General features: G+C 38.6%; 1 protein-coding gene across 2 annotated transcripts in view; it reads right to left on the bottom strand.

Moving 5' to 3' along the window:
• The window catches only part of LOC136676203 (chromodomain-helicase-DNA-binding protein 9-like), a 90,931-nt gene that overhangs the window by 34,000 nt on the left and 29,722 nt on the right, over positions 1 to 27,209 (bottom strand). The window contains exons 1-5 of one of the 2 annotated variants that reach the window (XM_066653046.1): positions 25,079 to 25,292; positions 18,104 to 18,492; positions 2,827 to 2,935; positions 647 to 778; positions 365 to 433 (exon numbers count right to left, since the gene is read on the bottom strand). In XM_066653046.1, coding sequence (XP_066509143.1) covers positions 365 to 433; positions 647 to 778; positions 2,827 to 2,935; positions 18,104 to 18,492; positions 25,079 to 25,108 — 729 coding nt within the window. In that variant the 5' untranslated portion in view covers positions 25,109 to 25,292. Of the gene's footprint in view, positions 1 to 364; positions 434 to 646; positions 779 to 2,826; positions 2,936 to 18,103; positions 18,493 to 25,078; positions 25,293 to 27,209 lie in introns of those variants that run through there. The other variant, XM_066653045.1, reaches the window with a different exon arrangement.

The raw sequence follows: 27,209 nt of genomic DNA on the forward strand, positions 1-27,209 counted from the left end.
CACAAAGAATAACCGTGCGAGTGTTTACACACATGCACACACGTTTATATTTTTAACTGACAAAGGCACAAATATTAATTCCAATATGTGTGTTTCCCGTGCTAATGACGAAAGGTCCATCAAGACTGATATCAGCAGATAAACAGTTGTCAAATTCTAAATGTGTTTATATTTACAATATAAAATCAATTTGTTTAGCAAAAACATTGAAAACAATGCTTTTTTTGCATTTGTCAGTTAACATTTCAAGAAAATTAACAAATCACTGATTCTTGATTTTACTGCATTTTACAAAATATTGAAAAATTTCTGGAAATGGAGTGTCTGTTTTATATAACATTAAATGCTTCAGATAAATTTGTACCTCTTTTTTCACTATGTGAGATGCCATTATTTTATCCACTACAGCACCATCTTCTTCACTGGGGTTCTCCTGGGATAACATCATATTTAAAAAAAAAAAAGAAAAAAAAAAGAAAGAAAAAAAGAAAAAACACTTTAACTCCATAAAGATTAATTTCCACAAACAAACCATTTAAGCTTTCAAATATTTTCATGATTCTATATAGAGATATTTGCCTTAAAATATAACTTTTTAAAGTTAATAAATAAAAAGTATTCTGAAAATCTGTTCACATGTTCTTACCACAAACAACTGTACAGTCGGCTCGTTCGACTTCTTGGCTTTAACATTAAGTTTCACCTCCTCATCGGACACTCGAGAGTCTTGCTCCTCTGCATACCTCTTCCTCTTGATCTGCCTGTTCGACCGCCGCTTCTATATACAGACATAACATGGAGAACAAAATGCATTTAGTGTAGGTAAAAGTAAATTTGTTAAAAGGTTTGTTCTTTTAAGTGTGTTTGGGCCTATACACCTGTACCCAAATGTGTCTTGACTTATATGTCAGAGGGCTAGATCTAATAAAGAGTAAGATGATAAGAATATATCTGACAATGACCAGTTAAAGAACCCCTAACAGTGTGGTTTAAAAAATTGGTTTAGTACCACATGAAAACCTGCGTTTCCACTATGTGTATTTTGCTTTAAAATAGTTACATTAAACATTAAAATAATGCTGTCAAGGCTAATGTGTTCATTTTTAACACAGATTAAATCATATCAACAAGTTTGTCCCCAACATTTATTTAGTAAATTAAGAGATTTTATTTCAGAAATCATCAAAACTACACTGAGATAATTATAATAAAGAAAAAAAATATTGATTCCTCTATACAGGATTATATATTATGTATACTACACTAACTTACACATGTATTTATTTTATTCCTCCCCATGCAATGAATTACTAGTATTTTAACTTGTAATTTATCACAGAATATAGTTGGAATTAATAAAAGTTGCAATTTAAAAAGCTTCTAAAGAGTCTAAAAAGTCTTAAGAATGTATGCAGCATGCATGTTACTGAGCATCAACCTCTGGCAGAGTTTCCCTATGATATGATATAGCCATGGTGCTCTTTCTATATAATAAAAACAGAAAAAGATAAAAAAGAAAAGGAAAAAAAGAAATCACTGAAAATTAAGTGCTCTAGTCTATGCAACACCACAAAATACAGAGCTCATTCAAATCCAGCACAAACCGCCACTTGTAAAATCTCTATTGTTACAGCAGCTTTCACATTTATTTTTAATCGGACACAACCCGGCAGCACACTTCAAGGTGTTTTGAAGAGGTTTATATGCTCCTTTGGCCGATGGCCGACGGAATTTCCAGTCCAACAAGTAAAACTGACATGTAAGAACTGGGGCGCGAACTTGTGTTCAGTCCAAAATCAAAAACAACATGCAAATACACGGCAAGTAAACAGCGCCTAACTTTACCACGGCTGTTGTCGCTGTGGTTTTCAAAGCCAGTGATTCCTGTTAGAGATGGGGTTTTTCAACGTCACCGGCTCCATTTTGCGGGGGAGCTGTGCCAGTTGAAAAGGCAGGCCGACCACTTTGAGTCAAGCCGTGTAGAGCAGAACCCATACGTTGGAAAAACGACATTAGACAGACCGAGTCATCAGCACCATACCATAAATGTGCTGTATATGATTCTGGAGAACAACTGTTGATATTTAGCAACAGAGCCCAAGTTAAACAAATAGAGCCAGGAAAGAGTCATCGCTTATTCGCTGTTTACAGCGGGTTTAGATCACAGTGATACATGATAGACATGTCAATGATGCAGAGAAGTCTGTTAGAGTATTTTTAATAATGGTTCCTGAGCCATCCTGCTACGCTCATGAATAGCGAGAACAATGAAGAAAAGTATCCCAAATAGAATGGGTCTCAAATCGCACTGACCACATCCCCAGAATATGTACAGACATTTTCCTGTTTTGAATATCCTTGTGGTTTTCTTTTCAAATCAGACATTGGATAATTGGATAACCCAGAATACCTTAGAGGACAAAATAACACTGCAAATGACAAGATCCAGCACCACTGCGTAATAACGCTTTATTTGAGGCTCTGTGCTCTTTCTGGAACGTCTTTAGCTTGATACACACAAGGACACTGCTCGTGCTAAAGGTCCGACCACCCAAATAGACCAGAAGTCCCAACCCTAATTGACAAGAGAGCTATCAAACCATTAGTTGGATTTTACAAAAAATATACTGGACTGAAATCATATGCCTCATCTTTAACACAGAGCTTTTAACAAAGATAATAGCATATGGGGAGTGACGCTTGGAGTAGGGGCAGGGGACATCATCATCCCTGATTTTTTTCTTGAAGCAACACAGCGTGTCTATGTCTTTATAACAATTCTCACTCATCACTACTGCCATGAGGGAGAAAAACAAATCTGCTCACCGAGTCATCATCCCTGGATGATCGTCGAGGTGGCGGCTCGTCATCGGACAGTTCATCGGAAGATTCAGTCTTGCGCTTTTTCTTCTTCCCGAACTTGATAACAATTTTTCTGTACAAAGAATAAAATGACAAAATCACTCTCACATTAATTCTAATACATTTAAGTTCACATAATCAGTGTTATGGGCTATCCAGACATTAACAAACTTGTCAGCCATGAAATGGTAGGTATCCACAATTGAAGTTACAAAGCTAATGCAGCTGACAAAGAGGCCTAAGAAGATTATACCTTATTTAAGATTAGCATTCTGCAAACTGCATATTTAAATCATACATAAGTCTCAGACCCTGTCAAGTTGTTACATAATCTCAAAATGTCTGTTGCATCTGATTTCCTTCATTTATACTTTCACATAAACTGTGCTTGGTAACATACAGTGATTGGTGATATGCAGATTAGGGGGCAGGACAATTCTAAAGTCTCCATTCTCTGTGTAAGACGCAGCAAAAATCAGAAAGGCTCAGATATTATTTATATAATTTTAATTTCAGTTTTCAGATTTAGCAATGTTGGATCACACAGAGAACCTTACAGTGGATATATTATGGAGGAAAAAACACTTTGAATTAAAAATATATATAGAGATAAATAAATAAATAAAATCACCCCATCATCCTTCTTTCAAACAAGAAAAAAGACACACTCGAATGTCTACCCGGTGCAGTTGAATAGGTCTTGTTTAGATCATGACTCACACAACCGGACATCTGCTGTGAGTGCACACATCCCTCCTCCCTAGATGATATTACACTTCACTAATCCCTAGAACAATGTGACTTGTGGTTGCCTAGTGACCAAAAGAGAGCAGGCAGCGTGGGAAGCAGCAGTGATGTCACATCCTGTGAACAACAAATGATGTCAACATCGCACACAGAGTAGCTGGGACATGAGGCAGCATGTCTCAAAAACCGTGTGATAAAGGGTGACAATGTTTGCCTTTCTGTATACAGGGCTGATAGTGGAAAAAATTCCTGAGCCTGAGGTTTTTTCCATATCTGAGAGGTGGACAGGGGTGGGGGTGCTATGTATGTGACACACTTATAACACATAACTTGTTGGCCCCTGGGCCCAGATATACAAACAGCCTGTGTATAACCCTTATCATCATTATTGTCAAGAGTCCAGGGGTATACTCCCCTGGAAGAATATTTTTGGAAAATAAAGCCCCTTAAATGATAGATTCTGGAGAATGTTGAAGAAATAAAGAGACAGCATTCAAAAATGAGATGAACAAACACAGCATAAGTCTATATTACATTAACATCTTTGTGCAGAGCACCAGGGCTCTTGGGACCCTGGGCCTGGTAATCCATCCATGCTTTTAACTAGTCACTTACCTGCCTACCTATTGCTTGTATAGCATACTGAGATTACAGATACTACAGCCATACCAAGAAAGATCAGTAAACGACAATTATAGTACTCCAAAGTAAACAAGAATTTGATTAGTAACCACTGACTATATATGACGATATAAACAAGGACACAGATTCATTTTTCTTTAAAATTACAATAGCAAAATACACACCATTTTTACTTCTGCATTCATGTGTCTGCAACTGCGTTGCTTTGAAGTTTAAACCGCGATGGTGGCAATGTGTGGATGGGAACATAAGAGAGTGTGTGTGTGTGTGTGTATATGTGTGTTTACACCACTATGTGTGTGGGTGTGCTGAGCGTTGCTGATACTTTAAATTAGATTTCTCCACGGAGAAATTTAATCCCAGAAACTAGAGATACTGGTATCAAGTATTTGCCCGATACCATGTTCATTTACTTGTAATTGCAAACGAGACTCCAATACCAACATCCAATACCTTGTGCCTAGTGCACGTTGCTGCACTAATGAGCACTAATGAACTTAAAACGTAGGCGATCTGGAATTATTTCATAAGTTCAATGAGAGCTGTTCAATATATCAACATATTAAAATATATTGAGATAGAAGAGAGCGGGATATGGAGTGAGGCTATATCGTTTATATCGATATTTTACATTTTTAAAAGTCTAAATGTTGTACAGCGCCATTCTGTGCTCTGCTCAGCTCGTCTGCTTTGCTCTGCTTACAGCCACACACACACACACACACACACACACACACACACACACACACACACACACACACACACACACACACACACACACACACACAGAGTTATATGTAAATGGTTCGGACTTTACCAGTCAGAGGAGTAGCAGAAACGGCTATCTGCAGGGAGTGCCGAAAGAAGGTAGTATCAAAATACAGGAGTACTCCCAGTCTAGTTCACCACTTACAACAGCAGCACAAACGTCTGTACGAAGCTGTTAAACTCCGAGATGCTGCTGCTACTGTTCTGAAGTATTCACGGCCCAGTTCCCCAAAACCAGTTCGGACAGCATTGCAAGCTTCATTAGCTAACGCTGTGCCTTACAAAATGAAAAGTACGAAGTGGCGTGGGATTACTAATGCGGTAGTTTACTACATAGCAAAGGGTATGCTCCCTGACTCAAGAGTAGAGAAAAAGGGCTCCAAAAGGCTGATTAAAACTCCTGACCCACAATACCAACTGTCCAATCGCAATTTCTTTGCTTGCGAAGCGCTGCCTAACGTACATTTAAGTTCGACAGACCCTTTCCAACCGGCTCGCGAGAGTAAAACCTTTTGCCTCGACAGATATATGGTCAAGTCGCACCTGTGAGCCTTATTTGAGCATGACTATCTGCTTTATTGAAGATTGGGACGAGCTATTTCCCAGAAGTCCACACTGGGAGCACATAGCTGAAGCCTTTACACTGTTCTTAAAAGCACTTTATTACAGACACTGTAGGTCTGTAAATTAATAAAGTCATTTGACCTGTACTTCAGTCTTTATTTTGATAAATAAAGATGTTCTGACATATTTTTTTGCTTTGCTTTACAACTGAATTTTTTTTTAATGTACAATTATGGGGAAAAGTTAAGACTCCCAATGAAAACCTTCGTCTTAAACATACATGGTCATTTAATTTTCATATGAACATTGAGAGATGAGGTTGAGATAGCACATACAACTGAATGTTCTGTTTATAAAATGTTCATAAAACATTTTTTTCACATTTTTCACAACATATATTGTATCGTATATCACCATTCATCTAAAATATATCGAGATATGATTTTTTTTGTCCATATCGCCCAGCTCTACTGATGACTGAAGGATGGATTTTTTTTTCCGTTCAGTCTGTTTACATGTTTTGTTATTTGCACAAAGTGCTAGATGTACAGGAGTATAGACAGGAGGAAGCACTTTGATGAAGTCTGCTTCACTGGAAACTTTTTAAAGAACAAATCAACTTTTTGCTATTTTGCTCTGTATGTTTTCTGTTTACAATTTAATAGCACAGCTAAGAGTCTTTTATTATGCAGGAAAAGAACATTATTTTATTTAAGGTGCATTATTATTTAATATATGGGAAATGTAGCTTTGACTCAGAAGTGCTTTTTTGCTATTTTCTCATGAGAAGAAAAATACAGAGGTATATATTGTATATTGCCACTCAGCTAAAAAATATAGAGATATTATTTTTGGTCCATATCACCCAGCTCTAAGTTCAATAAACCTTCACTTCTATTCCCAGTAAACACAGCCATGCTATCAGGCACGTATACTCATGCTATGGTAAATGAATATAGACGACCGCATGGACGTGATAATGTAAGCGAGACAATGATATGTTTAATTCAAGTGCTTGTGTGTGTATATATATATATATATATGTTATAGTCTCATGTTCACTGTGTTTTTGGGTGTACTTTGTCAGTATGGTGACCCTCTGTCAGAACACAAGCGCAGAGACTTTCCCTCGTGAGCAAGGAAGGAGAGTTTAGGGCACTGTCTTGACTGTTCTTGAACAAGGTGTCAAAAATAATAATAATAATAATATTTTTTTTAATAATTTTTTTCATCCCTATCAGAAACTGTTTGCTACAGAAACTGTGAAAACCGTCCACACGGCAGACTTTAGTTGTGCATTTTCAGGTGTCAATGGATATCTGCAAGCACAAAAACTGCACCAATTTATTGGTTGTAATATTGGCTAAAATTCCAATATCTAGCTTTTAGCTTTTTAGCTTTTCTTAAAATAACACAGTCATGGCAGTGCAGTACAAACTGGATTCCAAAAAAGTTGGGACACTAAACAAATTGTGATCAAAAGTTTAAACTGAGAGAATGTATCATTTTAAGGGAAAAATATGTTGTTTCAAAATTTCATGGCGTCAACAAATCCCCAAAAAGTTGGGACAAGGCCATTTTTTACCAGTGTGTGGCATCCCCCCTTCTTCTTACAACACTCAACAGACATCTGGGGACAGAGGAGACCAGTTTCTCAAATTTAGAAATAGGAATGCTCTCCCATTCATGTCTAATACAGGCCTCTAACTGTTCTTCTAACTGTTTTGGGCCTTCTTTGTCACATCTTCCTCTTTATGATGTGCCAAATGTTCTCTATAGGTGAAAGATCTGGACTGCAGGCTGCCATTTCAGTACCCGGATCCTTCTCCTACGTAGCCATGATGTTGTGATTGCTGCAGAATGTGGTCTGGCATTATCTTGTTGAAAAATGCAGGGTCTTCCCTGAAAGAGATAACGTCTAGATGGGAGCATATGTTGTTCTAGAACCTGAACATAGTTCTCTGCATTAATGGTGCCTTTCCAGACATGTAAGCTGCCCATGCCACAAGCACTCATGCAACCCCATACCATCAGTGATGCAGGCTTCTGAACGGAGCTTTGATAACAACTTGGGTTATCCTTGTGCTCTGTGGTCCGGATGACATGGCGTCCCAGTGTTCCATAAAGAACTTAAAATCGTGACTCATCTGACCACAGAACACCCTTCAATTTTGCCACACTCCATTTTAAAAGACCCCTGGCCCAGTGCAAACGTCTGAGCTTGTAGAGCTTGCTTAGAAATGACTTCCTCTTTGCACTGTAGAGTTTCAGCTGGCAACGGCGGACGGCACCGTGGATTGTGTTCACTGACAATGCTTTCTGGAAGTATTTCTGAGCCCATTCTGTTATTTCCTTGACAGTGGCATTCCTGTTTGAGGTGCAGTGATGTTGGAGGGCCCGGAGATCACGAGCATCCAGTAGTTTTACGGCCTTGACCCTTACGCACAGCAATTGTTCCAGATTCTCTGAATCTTTTGATGATGTTATGCACGGTTGATGAGGATAAGTTAAGGGTCTTTGCTATTTTACACTGGGTAACCCCATTCTGGTATTGCTGCACTATCTTTCTGCGCAAAAATGGTGGAATTGGTGATCCTCTTACCATCTTGGCTTCAGACTGACACTGACACTCTGAGAAGCTTTTTTTATACTTAATCATGTTGTCAATTGACCTAATTAGTGTTAATTGGTCTTCCAGCTGTTCGTTATATGCTCAATTTCCTTTTTCCAGCCACTTATTGCTACTTGTCCCAACTTTTTTTGGAGTTGTTGACACTGTGAAATTTTGAATCAACATATTTTTCCTTTAAAATGTTACATTTACTCAGATTAAACTTTTGATCTGTCATCTATGTTCTACTATGAATCAAATATTGACATTTGCCATCTCCACATCATTTCATTCAGTTTTTATTCACAATTTCTTTAGTGTCCTAACTTGTTTGGAATCCGGTTTGTAAAATGTCCACAAGCAACCTGGTTTTGGCAAAACACAAAGTTTCACTTTTGTTAAACATAAAAAAAAAAGTCAGCCCAAAGTGATACTGAACACTTAAAACAATAATAAATGAGAACTACCTTTCTCCTTGAATTTTAGTTTATGTAATACACACTGAAGATTGTGAATAATAATAATAATAATAATAATAATTTAAAAAATATTCAAAATTACTTATTCTCAAAACAAAATATATAAAGTTCTGCTTTGCTGCCTTGCTTATCATTGTTGTGGGGAGTCTGCTGAAATAACTGACTTTCTACTAGGGTGACAAACTACTTTCATGTTCTTCATTTTTTCAATTAATGTGTACTAGTAAGAAACAAATGGAAAAAATGCTCCTTTAAAATAGCATACTAAATAATTGCATTTAGTATTTTTAATATCAGAATTTAATATCAAAATGACCACAGAAAATAGGAAAAATCAGTTTCTTAAACAAGCATCTCCATTGTCAATCAACCGTGTAAGCACCCCCACCCCCTCCTCCCGGTTCTGTTTGCGTGTTTGTGCTCTAGTTAACAACTGATTGCACCTTGACCATTGAATCATGTGAAATATTAGACCAGTATGGCTATAATAAATCACAATAAGTATTAAATATGCTGATTTTGATCTAGTAATGACAGACTCTGCTTTTGCTAAAACAAGGATTCATAGCAGCAGTGTTTTGGGAGAATATGGAGGTAGACGAGGGTCGTTGGAATCTACTTTACATATCCATTTTACATATGAAACTTTTAGACATGCGTCCCAACAAAGATATATTTACATTTCTGAGCTGTAATGGGTATAAATTGCGTTATCTGTGTTTTATTTTTATTGTTTACTGCCAGAGAAATGTATTCTTCTCCTGTTCCTGGAAAGTTAGCTTTTTGGAGATACGCGTATTAATTGGACTGCAACGATATTTAGAATATATTGCGTTTTTCAAGGGCTGGCTAAATAAACAAAACGAACAAAATCTGGCTTGTGAAGCCAAACGGTTCTGCCATAAAATACAAAGTTAGCCTGTAGTGCTAAGAATATTGTAATATATATTTTATATTATATTCCATTAACATATATATATATATTCCATTCCCGTAATTCCTATTATATATATATATTTATTTTTTTTTTCTTCCCCCAATTATAATGAGTGTTTCCTGATAATAAGTTTACCATGTGCTAACACTCATTATAATGATTGACCAGCATCAGAAAAGCACAAGTGAGGCCAATTTCAGAAAATATTTACAACCTCAGAAGTAGAAACTTTAATAGACATCCCATCACCAGCTTTGTTAATGCAGTGTAACCAAAATTAACACTAGACAGAGGACTTGAACTTGATTTATTTATTAATCACTTCATTCATTTTCTGTAACCACTTTATCCTGTTACAGTATTAATGATACGGGAAAAATGCAACTCTTCTCCAACAGTGACCCAAGGCAGGGTTTGAACCCACAGACCCAGGACCTTTGAGCTGTGTGACAACAATACTACATTTTGTGCCACTGCACTTACCTTGAACTTGAAAAGAACCAGACATTGCTAGAAAGCAGTATATATCCAGTGTAAATAGAGTTGTACTGAAATATTTAACATGCCATATCTCTTTTAAAACACTTAGTACTGCTGATCAGATTAGGGGTGGGCGATATTGCCCTAAAATAATATCATGATATTTTAGGGTATTTTGGCGATAACAATATACTTGTAACTAGTCTTTTGAAGCAAATTCCTTGAACGCAGAGCAAATTTTCACCGTACACGTTGTTGTGCTTAAATGATTGACGTAATGGATGTATGCCATGTTACATGTAACTGCATGACATCATTACGTAAACAAGTCAATTTCACGATAATCACGATGTTGACTTTTTTTTAATTGTTTGAAAATATTTTGCAAAATACGATATGGCACAGCCCTAGATCATATTACAAAATATTACTTAAACATTAACCTTGGAGTATCTATATAAACAATGAATCCACAAGCTTCACAAAATACAGCAAGGTAATATTTACTGCTATCATGGTATTTGTTGCAAAAGGCTAAAGCCCAATCCCTACTTTCCAACTTCAAGCTTTTTTCAAGCTTCAGATTCAAGAGTGCCATCACTAGGAATCGATTACCAGCTTTTGAATCTGTTACGTATTTCTTGTTAAAATTGGGAAGCGAGAGCGAGCTCAATTTTTGAAGTGAGCAGATTTTTGAAAAGCGAAAGCGAGCTCAAATTTTTGAAGCAAGGAAAAAACGGGAGCACGCACTTGGTTTTCATGATTCTGCGCGTTTGTTGAGTTTGACTTGCTCGATTTAGTGTGGTTTGTGCGCTCTCGCATAAAAGACACTCCATAGAAATGCACTTTAAGGACAGCTGCTGACATGTGTTAGCATGCTTCTTTTTGGTTGCTTGAATGAAGTCAGAGCTCTTTGGCATGCCTTAAGATTGGGTTACACTACACGACTTTTAGCCCGATTCTAAATATTTTTTGCCTCAGTCGCAGCATATGAAACGTTTGATTTTTTTCAACGTAGTTGCATAGTGTAAACTCTCCACCAACTTAAGGCTGAACAAGTCCCTTCAACGGCCAATGAGAACAGAGCACAGAAAGTAAACAGGGTTGTGCAGTGGAGCTCTACAGTAGAGGAAAGATTAAACGGTAAAACTATAGAAAACTACATTACATAGTGCTGGATGCACATATCCCCAAAAAACCTGTAGGAGAATATAGTGAGTCACAAAACACACTGTTACAGTCTTTATTCCAACTGTATTCTAATTTTCGACTCCACCTTAAATGACGCAAAACTGGTGCACGCTATGGCGCTGTTTCTGAACCATTTAAGATGAAATGTAGCCGCAACAATGTGCTATTCTCCTAATCTCCAGCTCCAGCTGCAGTGTGTGGAGACCACGCTGACCGAGTTTTCACATCCACGACCAATTTTTACAGGTTTTGTTCTTTGTTAATCTATACAAACCTCAGCGCAAACAATAACCGCAGAGACTTGTACATACGTATTTATCTGTGTCTCCTTGGAAATTCGAGATGTGTGTTTGGTTGGGGAGTTGGGGGGTTGTGTAATGTGTTAAAATCGACAAAAACAATCAGACTTAAATTGGAGCTGCATCTAGCGGCGTGCATGCGCTCCAGTATCTGTTCATGGGGTGTGCCCTGAAAAGTGCCCTGTGTACTACATGTAGGGAATAGTGAGTAGTGGGCCATTTCAAACAAACTAGTGATCGACCGGCCGATTTTTGGCATTGGCCAATATATTAGCGCAAGAGGCCGATATTTACACAATGCACACAGGCAATGCTGTGGGCAGCTCCGTCATTCTGGCTTTTAGAGCGCCCATTTTGACATCTTACAGGCAGACATCATTAAACGCACAAGTACAGGAGTACAAGCCTGTACTGCATGCCGTCACATCAGCATGCCAAATCATATTTTCTCTTCTTCAACTCTCACTATTTGTCACTGGCTGCTTTTTGTAACATACACTCAATAATCTGCATCATAAACGACTGAGTTGATAGTTGTAACCTAGAAACCCAGCTTTATTTACCCAGCTTATTTCACTCATTGGTCGGCGGCATCTATAAGAAAAGTCACTCATTGTTATATCCGTCAGTATATCTCAAGTACTACAGGTCCAAAGTCGACAGTCAATGTACCTAATTAAAGCTTAAAGTCACTGATTTTCATTGATTTAATCATTTTATATATAATCTCACTGATAAGTATTTTTGCTGTTACTGGAAATTGTTATGAAAAAATATTAGTGGCAGTAGAGATTGTCAGATTTTTCAAGGCGCCATATTTGAGTAATGTGTACATATCATACACCAATCGAATGGTCAGACTCTCAGGATCACGAGGATATACATCAAAATGTAGGACTAGATAATTAAAGCCAAAAAAATGAGATAATCCAAACTTCAGGTTTCTTCCACATCAATGACAAAACCGCAGCTTCTCGAAGCCTGAAAAGTCCACAAGCGGCTCACACAAAAAGTTAGCTCAGCAGAGCTTACCTTAGATAGTCCCCTTCAAAATTCAAACTTCTCTGTCAAAACGTTCGTGAGTAATCCTCATGTTTGTGTCAAGAGTACTGGCCAAAAAATAATCCCGAAAAAATAGCACACATTTTCCAAAAATATTTAAATTATGATCCCCGTGGACCCATGTCACACCTACTGCCACGTAGCGTAGGCTCTCAGCTTTTCAACGACATGTCAATCAAGTCTGTAGACCAATCAGGGTCAGAGTTATAGTGATGTGCATGCAAGGAGGAGGAACAAACACGCAGCAGAGCGCATACGTTTTCAGTGCCTAACAGACCCAGACACCGCGAGAGACACTCAAACGGTTCTGTTTGGCAGCCACAAGCTCCACAAACAATATTCAAGTCAATAAATATTTATTGACTTTTACTAGTTACATTTCCCTCACTGATGACTTTTAAATGCAGCAGGGGTGTGGGGGAGGTTGCCTTGCTCTACAGCCAATCAGAGTGCAGCTCTCACCTTTTAACATGTCAGACATTTAAAGGAACACTGTACTCAGTGAGAAACAAGTGTAAACATCAGAAATAAACTCAGTACATCAGAATAAAACACACCATAAATAAGGGTTTTTCTTGTTTGGTGAGGGGCAAATGACCACTTGGTGAGGGACAGGAGACCAGTTTCTCATAGAAAGTAAAGAAAAACACTAAGATGTTGACATTAGGTCTAGACAAGATATATACACTGTATTTTTGCAGTAAAAGTAATCATTTTCATTATGGAGATCTTGGGGTCTAAAGAGACACTTGGAGAGGCCATCTCTCCACTGTCTGCTCCAGCTTGAATAACTTCAAATCAATAGGAGGTATCAACTCCAAATTTTACCTGATGAAAGTAGACCCAAACACACAAACTAAATAAAGTAAGCGCCTACATTTTTTTGTGGTTTTCATAAGCTTTTGAACACTTCATATATATTTCAGGACCTCTAAATGGTTTCTTTTACAAATTTGAAGGGTTTTCTGTAAAAAGAACTCATAATAGTGCCTCTAGTTTATTCATTGCCTGAGGAATGGGAATATCCGCTTTACATATGGGCCATCGGCCACAACTGCTGTCTAAAATTCGGCAATCAAAAAACCCACATCGGTCGATCACTAAAACAAACCGATGGTGTCAGCGCTCGCTGTAGCCACTACCGATACTGTGTTTAAGTGCCAGTATCTGTCCCGATACGATACAGTATTGGTATCTGTGCAACACTAGTTTTTATATATACATAATTTATGTTTTATGGTATTTTATAAACACAAATACACACAAATACACACTAAAACATACTCTGCATGCTCTCATGTATGATCACATTATTTCCTCTAAAAATAAAAGCACAGTACATCCAACAGCAAAACAGAAAAGTAGCATGAATTACAAAGTGCAAAAAAATTTAAACAACCATTAGTACCTTTAATACAGTCACCAAAGCTGTCATATATTTCCTTGTATTCGTCTTATCACTTTAAGCCTATTGGTTTCTCCGGTCTCACGGCTCAAGGACAGTACTGCTGGCAGAGTTACACTGTGGTGTAATGTTCAGAAATGCAGGTCAGTGGGTCTCGGCTCTTTAGCCCATGCTCAGTGAGCAAGACATTTTATCTAGGAGCCAATAGCCAGTCTTTTCTATTAAATAAATTTAGATAGTAAAGCAAGTTATAAAATAAAATTGTTTGTGAATGGATTTGGGGCTGAAGTGAAGGGTGTGGCTGAATATGGAGCATTTGTTTTGTTTTGAGCTGAAAGATGCTGGTGCTGTTGTGCAACATTGACTCCAATAAATGGAGAGAGTAGGTGTCGACATGAGAAAACCCAGAATTGTGAATCACTTGTGTAGCCACTGGTGTCCCAAAGTATGTAGAGCATTTAATGAGGAAATACGTGCTTTATAGACAGGATTCCTGTCTATACAAATAAAAAATTTAGAACCTTAGAATTGGCCAATCAATCGACAGATCAATTGGGCCCTAATTTTTTAAATTGCAATATCAGTGATTCAGATCTTGGTTAGCATCTGTGTTGAATGGCTGTGTTTTTTATTTAATTTTATTTTTTTTAAATACTGTGTATAAGAAACAGTACACAAAATGAATAGGTCATGTCAGGTCAATATCCAATAAGCTTAGTACCTATGCCATCACAAATTCAGTACATCAGATCAACACATTATATTCTGCACTGTTTTAAAATATGAATAAATACATCTCAGTGTTGACACTAAAGAGTTGAAACATGTCTTCTGCCTTTAAACAGAAAATATTAAATTCCGCGAAAAGCACACTTCTGCTATGAACAGAGCAAAATCTCATGACAACATCCTGTTCCCAATGCTGTCACTGCACATTAAGTTAAATGAATGAAAAAAAAACTTTAAAGAATTAAATGTGTTGTGGTGTAGAAAATAAAAATAACAGTCTCCAGTTAAATATAATTGTTACCATTCATTCATTGTCTGTAACCGCTTATCCAGTTCAGGATCACGGTGGGTCCAGTGCCAACCCGCGATCACTGGGTGCAAGGCAGGAACACACCCTGGAGGGGGCGCCTGTCTTCACAGGACGACACACATGCACACATTCACACCTATGGACACTTTTTGAGTCACCAATCCACCAACGTGTGTTTTTGGACCGTGAGAAACACCGGTGCACCTGGAAAAAACCCACGCAAACACAGGGAGCACATACAACTCCTCACAGAATGGGACTTGAACCCACAACCTCCAGGTCTCTGGAGCTGAGTGACTGCAACACTACCTGCTGCGCCACCATGCCACATTTTGACTGTTCTTTGCACTATGCCACTTATGTCATGCCAGTATGTTTTTTAGTGAAGGTAAATCAAACTATCCACAGATAAACTCAAATCTCAAGCTACAGTTACCATGCATCCTGTTTGCCTTTATTTTAACATACAGCCAAAGTACTTGAGTCGGTCAGAGAGCTAATTAATTTACCTAACTTTCAAGTTCACATTAAAAAAATACAAAAAGTTTTTCTCTCTCCCCAGATCAACTGGAACACTGTACATGTTCAAACTTAGCAAGCGTAATATGAACCAGAGACGGCAGGCAGTCATATACAGAAACTAATCATTTCTAGGTTTCAGATTTAGAGTACATCCAAAGTAAAGCTTGCAGGACAAATGTTCAATTATACCACAGAATTAAACAGATGCTAAACACATTTACAATTACATTTGGTTTAAAAGTGGGGGTGGGGGGGGGCTATACATTATTTATTTATGTTTTTAAAGGACACAGCTGAAACTGAGGCTCTATCATTGTTTAACAGACAAAAGCATGCTGTGTCTAGTGTTGTTGGCTCAAGAGAACACTGAAACATGAAATTATATCTCTGACAATACCACAGTATTGTTAAACATTTTACAGCTAATATAACTGTATATACTAGGGATCCAAAGATTTTCAGTTTGGATTAAAGCAAAACTAATTTTTTTTAAATCATTTTTAAGTATTTGTTCTATTTGCATGATATATCTGCAGCCAATATATTATTTGCAGATGTGTGGATTTTTTAGTTACCGTATTTTCCGCACTATAAGGCGCACCTAAAAAACTCAAATTATCTCAAAAGCCGACAGTGCGCCTTATAATCCGGTGCGCCTTATATATGGACCAATATTGAGCCACAACAGGTCTCGCAACTACGGTAAGCAGCCGCCTACTTCATTTTCTTCCGCGCGCGGTGCATGCTGGATATATACCGGTATATATATTTCATTTCCATTTGTTTATGTAAAGACCCCAAAATGGCTCCTATTAAGAGACACGCATATGACGCAGAGTTTAAACTCAAGGCGATCTGTCACGCAGAAGAACACGGGAATAGAGCAGCAGCAAGAGAATTTAACATTAACGAATCACTAACGAACGGGATTCGTGGATGAGGAATAACTTAGTAAAGTGAGCTTTACGTGTTTATTTTGTGTGTTGTGTGATTTTAACGTTTGAGCAACGTTGAGTTATTGATATATTGTTATCGCTTTGCACTATTTCGAGTGTTACTATATTGTGATTATTATTATTATTGAATCGAGGAAAAGTCCCCCCCCCCACTATGTGGGGTATATTAACATTGCACTACATGTTTTACCTTAAACTACGCTGGGTTGTAATCTATTAATAAAGTTGAACTGACCTATCTGACTGTTTTGTTGACATTCCCTTTAGCACAGCTCCATCTAATTGATGCATAACGTAACCCCCAGCCTCTACTGTAGCGTCTATTGTATGCGCCTTATAATCCGGTGCGCCTTATATATGGACAAAGTTTTAAAATAGGTCATTCAATGAAGGTGCGCCTTATAATCCGGTGCGCCTTATAGTGCGGAAAATACGGTATTGTTATTGGTCCGATATTGGTATTTTAGCTGATATTACAAACAATAAATAGGCTTTTTTGGTTTTTGTGCTTTTAGATATGCACTGATGCCTACGCAACGAATGTGTGCTGTGTGGATGGTTTTCACAGTTTCTGCAGAGAACAGTTTCTGGGATTATATTTCTCCATGGTGAAATCTAATTTAAAGTATCAGCATTGCTCAGTACACGGACACACCCCTCACCCTCTCCTTGCTCTCCAAAAAAAAGCTGCTGCTGCACTAATTAGTGCTCCTTAAGAAACCATTCATGCCAACTCATCAGTAAATCTTTGATAAAGTATGAAATACACTTAATAAACTTAAAAAAATAAAATGAAAAAATTTGTTTTGTTTTAATCCAAAATGAATTAATAATCTGCTGAACCAAGGTGCTAATTATTGGCTATTGTATAGCCAATCAATATTGAAAAATCAATACTGATTCATCCCTACTAAATAAAATATTTACATTATTATGGGAGGAAACACACGCAGGTACACATGGACCGTCACCCAGAGCAGGGCTCAAACCCACAACCCCAGTACCCTACCCTACACTACACTGTGCCACTAATGCTAAGCCTATTCAGCATGTCTTTTTAGTACAGACTTATATGGTAATAGGAAAAATTTAAGTAAATAAAGAAATATATGAACTAATTCACCGCGACCCTGAATTGGATAAGCAGTTATAGATAATGAATGAATGAATGAATTAACTAATTCTATATCATGTAAATGGTCTCTCTGTGGGTTTTTCCCCCACCTCCCTCTTGTAAAGCAACCAGGTAGAAAAGAGAACTGAACTTTGCTCCTGCCACCTTGGCACCAAAAGAATGTCATTTAAAAAGCCCTGTTACGTCTTGTCAGCAGCTGGGTCAGACAAGGAGAGGCAAGAGCACAACCAAATTTAGTCCATAATTTCAACTGTGTTAAACTGAAACTACAAGCAGGGGAAAAATTCACTATAAAATAAAACTTCAACTAAACAGCCAAAAAAAGTAATGGCCAATGGCAACAAAGTAAAACAGCAGCCATGGGTAAATGGGAGAGAACTAGAATTGTAAAAAGAGGCCCTTACCCAATCTTGGTCTTCTGTTTGGACTTGGAGGATGTTATAATATGCGCCTTCTTAGAACTCTTGTCTTTATTTTTGGATTTTGAGGCCGATGACCTGTGCCCGTGAAGCTGGGAGGAACTGGGGAAACATTCAGGACTCATAACACGTGGGATGTTCTTCTCTCCTCGCTCCCGGGCTTTGGCGATAGCCTCAGAAATTATTCGGTTGGCCTTCTGCTGCTTGTCCTCTAAAGCGGTTGTCTCCATCTGCTGCTGCTGCTGCCGTTTCTGCACTCGTTTCTCTGACAGAGAGGAGTATGACGATGAAGATGAGGACGAGGAGGAGCTGCTCTTCATCGGTGGGTTAAGCAGCCGTCCTTGACCGCTGGAACCATTAGTGTTCTTAGGAGGCTTGAAAAATCAAGAAAGAAAAGACAGATTCATTAATAGTTGAAAATTTTTTTTTTACAGCAATTAATAATTTTTTTTATTTTATTCTTTTCTTATGTTTAAATATATACTTTAACCGCAATTATCAAAAACTTTTTTTTAACTCTTTGTGTAGATATTGTTACTTTTTCCTCCTACGGTGTACTGCCCCAAGGAACACAATGTTCTTTTCACTGTAATCAAATTCACAAAGGCTGTATCACAGTACCACCATAACAGCACTATGAACTGAGCGCTTTAAAAATGAAAGATTAGCTTTTCTGCTAGATTGTGGACAGTCTCCGTTCATGCTTCTTCAGTTTAATCAAAATGCTTGTGCTTTAACATTCATTTTTGCCTGAAAACAAAATCTGCCTTGAATTCAAATGTTAAAACATACATCTATGTCAGAACGAATGAGATGCAGAACATAGATTTTCAGGCCTGAAATATGTAACTGTAAGAGTCTGTGAATCATTATCATTTTGACTTAAAAACCTCTGCTAATGTCTTAAAAGCAGCTTCAAATCTCTTCCCTTTGCCTCCATTATGTACATGCAGAGCTATTAATATGCAAATAATCCCTGCCATGCACCCATACAATTCTTGCCTGAAGTTCAAGCTTACAAGCTCACCTTAAACCCTTCTAATGAAACACACAAATCTCTGCTTGTTTCTGTTTTAATATGTTGTTTGCTGATGATGTCACATCACTGTGTGAACTGCAGATGGAGGGCAGGAAGTGATTTTAGACACAGGGATCTCTCTATGAGATGCTCTAATGAAGCTTGTGGTTTGCTGTGTTTACAGTCAAATCATTTCAACTGACAAATCACAAGTAACATGTATCAAGTACCAAAAGCTGTTGTTCATGCAGAAGACAAGCAAGAATTCAACCGAAAAATGGCTTCCGAGCCCCTGCCTGTTTCTTGTAGTTGTTGTTTTAAAATCACCAACGCAAAGCAACAACAGATCTGTGTAAAACACAATAATCACTTCTCACAATCCCATGAGGCTGAAGTCAGCTTTTAATATTCATTCATTCATTATCTGTAACTGCTTATCCAATTTAGGGTCGCGGTGGGTCCAGAGCCTACCTGGAATCATTGGGCGCAAGGCAGGAATACACTCTGGAGGGGGCGCCAGTGTTTCACAGAGCAACACAGACACACACACCTACGGACACTTTTGAGTCGCCAATCCACCTGCAACGTGTGTTTTTGGACTGTGGGAGGAAACCGGAGCACCGGGAGGAAACCCACACGGACATGGGGAGAACACACCAACTCCTCACAGACAGTCACCTGGAGCGGGAATCGAACCCACAACCTCCAGGCCCCTGGAGCTGCGTGACTACCTGCTGCGCCACCGTGCCGCCCCAGCTTGCCAGTCTGATTACACATTGAATGGTGTAGCAGATGCCATGTACCTACTCCGCCATTTATGGTGGAATGGAAAGCTGACTTGATTGTGTGGTCTATGAGAATCAAGTATGTGCTCATTTCTGAGGGATGTTCACTGGTGATGGACTTAAACTTAACATTACCTTAAACTAAACAACCATAACATTAATGTCAAAGGCCGTCAGGGCACTGAATGTTTTTGTCGCGCCATTAATCCACGGGACAACAAAAGAGAACCACACAACAGTAACTGTGGAGCAACTTTGTACAGAGGTCGAGCCAATTGCTAAAAACAAGTTGTAGGTCTCAACATTTTTGGACGCCTTCATCAGTTAAAGGATGTTTGGAGAAGACAAAAAAAATCACTCTGTATAACATAAGCATCACCTCCAACATATGTTGTGATTTTTTTCCATGAGGGTTTGCTTATTCTGGTACTAAAGGAAAAAGCAAGCCAGCTAAGAAATCTCACCCGTGCATGCGCAACTCCACTCCACCTCGGCCACTGGCGCCACTTTCAAGCGCACAGGGGTGAAAATGGCAGAGAGAAGTGAATCAGATTTAACCAGTCTCCAACCCTTTAAAAAAATCTAAATTAAAATCAGCAGTGTGGGGCTACTTCTGGTCTATTCACATCTACAAGAACACCAGCCGTCTGTGCAGATCAAAGTAGGTGTCTTGCTAATAACTGTCTCCCTAAACAAATGTGTGAAATCTCGACTATAAAACCCTCTGTTCATTCATGGTCAATCCACACGGTAAGCACCAGCAAAAGTTCTGAGTCATCTGAATGTATAGGCACACAGGTGCTGTACATCTTGTGGGCATGGTATGCTGGATGCATGTGTTCATGTTAAGGCCCTTTTACACCAACTTTAATTTTTCTGAACTCAATGTGAATTCATGTGCATTTATTTTCAAAATTTTTCCTGACTATTTTTCATCCGTTGAAATCAGGCTCAGTGTTACAGTTTAAAAGAGAAGTCTCTATTATAAGGATCATGTCCGAAATAATCCCCTCTGTCTGCAGTAGCTGATTATTTTCCACTAACTTTGCAATAAAAAGGATGCTTCCAACAGTAGCTGATCAGTCACTGACCCAGGCTTAGTTTCTCAGATATTTATGGTCATGCATGCATAATTATACCAAATATTTTAAATTCAGGATCTTCTAAGAGTACACGTAAATTGTGGTATTAGTAATTTTACTGTCATATAAAATTAATTTCTTTGATAGATAGTAAGACAAAGACAAAAAACTCTCTAAAGAGAGATTCATTTTTATTTAAATATGTAGCTTTTTCAATAAAAATTACATTTTATTTGTCATTAAAAATGGTTGCAAGTTTCAACTACAATAAATAGTTTAGATAAAAATACTTTTTGTTGTCATTTCTTTAATGGTCAGTATAACTTATAATAATACATGTTAAATACCATAATACTGCGAATAACCATGATACCTCGATATATTCTGAGACTTATACCATTGCAACCCTAAAATACAGTTTCCCCAAATTCCAAATTAGTGCCAAAATCAAAGCACTCAAAATTTTCCAACAACGTTCAAAGTCCAAATGAAATCTGGGCCAGCCTAGCACTGGGCACCCGAGTTGGCCAGAGCCGAAAGACTACTGTATCTTACCATCAACCATGGCAGGGGCACACATCTTGCCTCATCGCACCTGTAAAACGCTCATGCGTTTTACAGATATGTATATGGCCCATCTCTGCCAAGGTCACTGACACTTGCTGAGAAACTGTCAGTCCATGTAAGGTAAATGTGAAGACCGAAGCCTTACACAGCTGAGTATGTGATGTGTAGACAGCTTCTACAACCCAGTGGAACTCAATTAGGTCCACATTGCCTCAATAATGTAAAACAGGCAAAGCACATACCATTTAAAAAATTAAACACTGCGCCATTTCACAATGTGACACAAACACACACTCATTGGCCAGACAAAATATGTTGCATAGGTCTGTACCTGCTTTTTAAGAACATGTCAGATCTAGCACAACAAGAATTGTGAGCATAATAAAGACACATGCTGAACGCACGTAAAATTAAAATGTTGATAGTTTATTTACTTTTAAATAAATTGTGTTGCCTCCAACTGTTGCACAGTGACATGCATATACAAAATAATCTACACAAACACAAAGAATAAGAAACTCAAATGGTGCTGATAACAAAAACAGAATCAAGAGAATCGATCCTGAAGCATTCACAGAAAAACAAGAGAAAATAGCATGAGAATGAAACAGGGGAGGAGTCCATAAAATGTAAGCTGCCGCCAAAGACAGTGGTGCTAGAGGTATGAACATTGATCAGCGCAGATGGTCCGGGACTATGGCATGCATTCCGTGCTGTGTCCGCAGTAGGTATGATCCATCCTTAACTCTCATGAAGGTTTACCACTTCTTCAGTAAAAGTAAACAGCATACATCCCTGTGATTATTTTTAATAAATTGTGAAATTGACATTGGTACATTCCTCTGGCCTCTCCTCTGGCTTTTTCGCCATAGAATTATATTAAATGTATGGAAACTGCCCCCACTAATGAAAAACTGACAGGACAGATGACAGAACTGGTTCCTCAAGTTTATGACATCAGGCTGTCTGAATTAGCCTGATTCAGACTCATTGAAACACTGCAATTTCAAAGCAGGAAGACACAGCCATGGATTTTTCTTCTAAATTTACTCATGACATGTGTTTAAGCATATCACAACCACTACATGAACATGTTAAAAAGTATGAAACGTGATTTTTTTTTGCCAGAGGGGCCTTGAAAATTTGCTAGATTTAGTGCAATTGGGCAGGTGTAAAAGTACAGCTTGTTGTTACCGCCCACATGCTGTGTGTAAAAAGAAATACATGGGAAACCCTCCATGTTTGAGCTGATGCGTCAGATTTTTGCCACTGCTCTAGGTTTCATAATACAGTCTGTTTCTCAGACACTTGGGCAACATTGTACACAAGAGCACGGGGAAAATAGATGTTTGGCTTATTCAGACTGCCCTGGTGGGGAAAAAAAATGAATACACACACTGAATAAGTGCATAATGGTTTAGGTTCAAGGTATCACCGTACAACTGCTTAGAGTAGTTTTCGATTCAGCATTAATACCAAATGAGACCATTCTACCTGAGCAAATGTATGTTTCAAACCTAATATAGCACTGACAGATTTTAAGCTAACATACATTTCTTTTGGCCTTATAAGGATGGATCATTTTTATTGGTAGACATTATCTTACAGCCCAAACTGCATGCCTAACCTGCCTCAGGGCAGATCAAGTTCGGAATCCTGGGATTGCTCTGATCAATGAAGTATAGCCTTCAGACAGAGGTGTAACCCTACATGGTACTTTTCAGCTAAATTTCCTTTGCCTTCATGACATTGGAGAAATATTTCATGTACATTTGCACATCACTAAATATAACCGCTAATGCCCAACAACAATATATCAATGTCACAACATATCAGTAAAGACAATATCTATTAGCACCAGTTATCACACAAACATTTGTTTATCAATTTTTAACAGTATGCATACAATATTTCAAAATGTGCCCATCCACTCATAGTTCACCCGAACTATTCTGAACAGCACTAAAGCAGAACAACTGGTCAGACCTTTCACCTCTGACCTGTTTAAAGATCCTGTGTTTCCATGTGTGAGATTCTCTTTAGAAAAAAAATATTCTTCAAGAGAAAAGGAGAACAAAAAAGAAAGCAACAAATGAAAAATGGCACACTGGCTAAACCTCCATGAATAATAGAGTCAGCAGCATGCCCCAGTCTGCTACACGATCATAATGTGAATTATACATGAATGCCTTTATTTCAGTGAGTGAGAGCGAGAGAGAGAGAGAGAGAGAGAGAGAGAGAGAGAGAGAGATAGAGACCAAATCAGTACCTATAAAAACACAGGGTTCAATCTGATCACATTGCCAGACCTGCTATGTGTTTTCCTGCTGCCTGCTAAATAAAGGGAATTATCTGGAAGCAACGAAACAAAAGAAGGGGGAGGGGGAAATAAACAGTAATTCATCTGGAGGATAAACATGGGCTGCATAACGCAGTTCACGTGAGAGCGAGCGCGCGCGCGCGCGCGAGAGAGAGAGAGAGAGAGACTGCCCTCGACTGGAATATTCTTACTAATCCATTTCAGGCATAAGGGAAAATCAGGAGGAATGAAAGGGGGAGGGGAAATTGGGAAAAAAAAGGAAAGGAAAAGAAATGCTATAGAACAAGGTTGGAGGAGAGGCTAGATGTGGGTGGGACAGGAAAAATGACTAGAGAATGAGATTTTAAGAGAGGGAGAGAGAATGCACCAAAGTGAGAGCTGCAGCTGTGTAATACATCTATAAATATCTAAAATTACAGGCTGCCAGCACTGCAGTGATTTCAGCCACTTTCCCCTCGGCTCTGTTCCCTCATGAACAACGTCAAACCTTACAGATAAACTCATAACTAAAACAGCCGTAACGGTTATACCACCACGACTCTGATCTGTGGCTCCTTAGAGTAACAGCTGAAGTAATTAATGGATATACTGTAGGACACCAGAGAGAAAGAGAGAGAACGAACGAAACGTGTGAGTGAGAATGAACATTTGTGTGAGTGAGAAGGAAAGACAGCGTGTAAGGTAAAGAATGTGTTGGAGAATGAGAAACAGTAGCCAGAAAACAGCAAGAGCTGGGGAGAGAAACAAGAAAATATCTGAAGCTGAATAACAGGTAAAAGCTAAAGCTAACGGCTATCGGCATTAGTGCCGCGACAAAAAAAAAAAAAAAAAAAACGAGCAGGGTACAGTTAGCGCAAGATGGCGGCCATGTGCAGCAATCTGCAGCACCGACACACACACACAAACGTTGCGTCCCAAACGGCGCCCTACTCCCTACCCAGTCCCCTACATAGGGCAAGAAATCTTGGCGTGTAATTTAAATCCTTATAGAGCGTATTGTACACTTCATTTCGTTTGTTTGCTTTTTCTTTGCGTTATATTAATCCGTCGAACTCTAAAGTAATCCTCAGCAGACGTAGGTTCGTGAAGTTAATGGCGGAAAATAAACGTCTTTCCAGGGATGGTAGGGAGCAGGGATCGTTTGAGACAGAGCCACACTCGCGAACTCGTACACACACACACACTCACCCTTCCTCTCGGCCTCTTCACCGTAGACATTTTTTTTCTTTTCGTTTTTCCCTCTTCCCTATCTCCGGCCGCCTAACTATAGCCTTGCACTTTATCCGTTTTTTAATCTCTCTCCGCACAAGCTCTTTATCGTTCCCTCTTTCTAAACGTCTATTTTTCACCGGGACAGAAAAACGAAGGGACGAATAAAGGGGCCACACTTGTCCTCCTTCCTCTCATTCTTCCGCCGCTCTCCTCCACCTCCTCCCTCGCTTTTCTTCGCTGTTTCCCTCCGTCCGCCCGGCGAGCTATCCCGTAGTTTGTCTGTCAGTCTCTCTCTCCCCCTCTCTCTCTCTGTTTTAACGGTTAGAACTCTTCTCTGCTTTCACATCTCGAGACGAAGGTAGGGGTTTTACTGCTACTTTTTTTTTTTTTTGGTACAGAAAAATAAATATTTTCTTGCTAGCTCGTAGCCCGGTGTCCTTTTTTCCTTCCGCGCTTTTATCTCTTCGTTTTGCCTCGTTCCCCTCTCCTCCTTCCCTCTCCTCCAAGAGCTGTGAGCGGCGGAGCGAAATGAAAGCACAAAGCATCAAAATGCATCAGCATGAATATTAGAGATGTCGTTAAAATCCGGACTCGTTTTTCTCTCTCTCCCTTGCTCGCTCACTCGCTCTCTCTCACTCTCTTTAGTTCTTTGTATGAAGGGAAGGCCACCAGAGGGGGCTAGCACTTATTACATTAACTTTCACAATTTTAACCCCCAAAACACTGGATTATTATCGACTCTCTCCCACACACATGGCTCCTTAGCCGTTTACTGAACTTTCCGAAGACACGCAGTGGTAAAGGCTCCTGTTAATCTAACCTAGGTTTTGTGAAGGTTACTTACTACATTCTCTACGTAAGGAGAAAAAAACTGACCCAATGTATATTTTTAACAAGTTTAACACGTCAGAAAAATGTGATGTTACACAAGCCACGTTTTATATTTCCACAATACACAGAATAAACTAGAGATGTTTTCTGCATAGAAGATATCATTTCACTGTCACTGCCTCTGAAAACCTCCTATTTTACCAGGAGTGCCCAAATTGTTTGTGCAATTTTGTATACCCTCATCCTTTTACTACTTTTTCAAACTTCATAAACATTATCCTATTATTTCTTTTAACAATTCCATTTGTGTTTTCTGTTGAATTAAACTTTTTGCCTTTAAGGCTAATAAACATACATTATTTTATCAATAGTGGCATCGATGTTCATCAATGTTTTCTCCATTATATAGACCCATAAAAGTAACAATTAAACTGCACTACATTTTTTGAAAGAGGGTAGAAAACCTTAGCTACCTACATTCATTTATAAGGGATATTTCAGGACATGGTGCTTTTCATATGAAACCCAATACATAGAAATCAACCAGAACAGAGGTTATTGGTATATCAGTCCTTATGGTACAGTAACACCAATATAAGAAAATCTAAATATGAATAAGGACTGTTTGCTACATAAACACACAAGTGTCATACGTGGACCTCATGGAATAGAACTGTAATATTGTCTCTTTACAGAGTGTTATCTACTGTATCTGTACAGGATGAGAATCATAGACAGATAGGTATTTTAAGGCTTAGGTGGTGAAGAACTGCCTTAAATATACAGCACATCTGCATAAACACTGACCAAAATATTTCTAGCTATTCTGAGATAAATAAGAGATGTGAAACTTTATACTGTGCAAATCAGCACATACCAAGGGGTGATAATTATATTTTAATCTCTCTCACAATCTTTCTCACCTGGGAGTAAAAAGGCTCAGAAAAATGAGAACATCATCCCTGAGAGCCCAAAGACACACACACACACACACACACTTCAAGCACTCTTTCAACACCGACTCACTCTAAGTCTGAATGCATGCAGTGTCATACACCACAAAATACAGTTGACACAGAAGGAGGATAAAATAACCTCAGATCCATACCACAATATTTTGTACCTGGAAAATAAAATATATTTAACATGTTGATTTTGAGGGCGGCATGGTGGCGCAGCAGATAGTGTCGCAGTCACACAGCTCCAGGGGCCTGGAGGTTGTGGGTTCGATTCCCGCTCCGGGTGACTGTGAGGAGTTGGTGTGTTCTCCCCGTGT

Source organism: Hoplias malabaricus, chromosome X2 (assembly GCF_029633855.1).
Source record: "Hoplias malabaricus isolate fHopMal1 chromosome X2, fHopMal1.hap1, whole genome shotgun sequence".
NCBI classification, from domain to species: domain Eukaryota; kingdom Metazoa; phylum Chordata; class Actinopteri; order Characiformes; family Erythrinidae; genus Hoplias; species Hoplias malabaricus.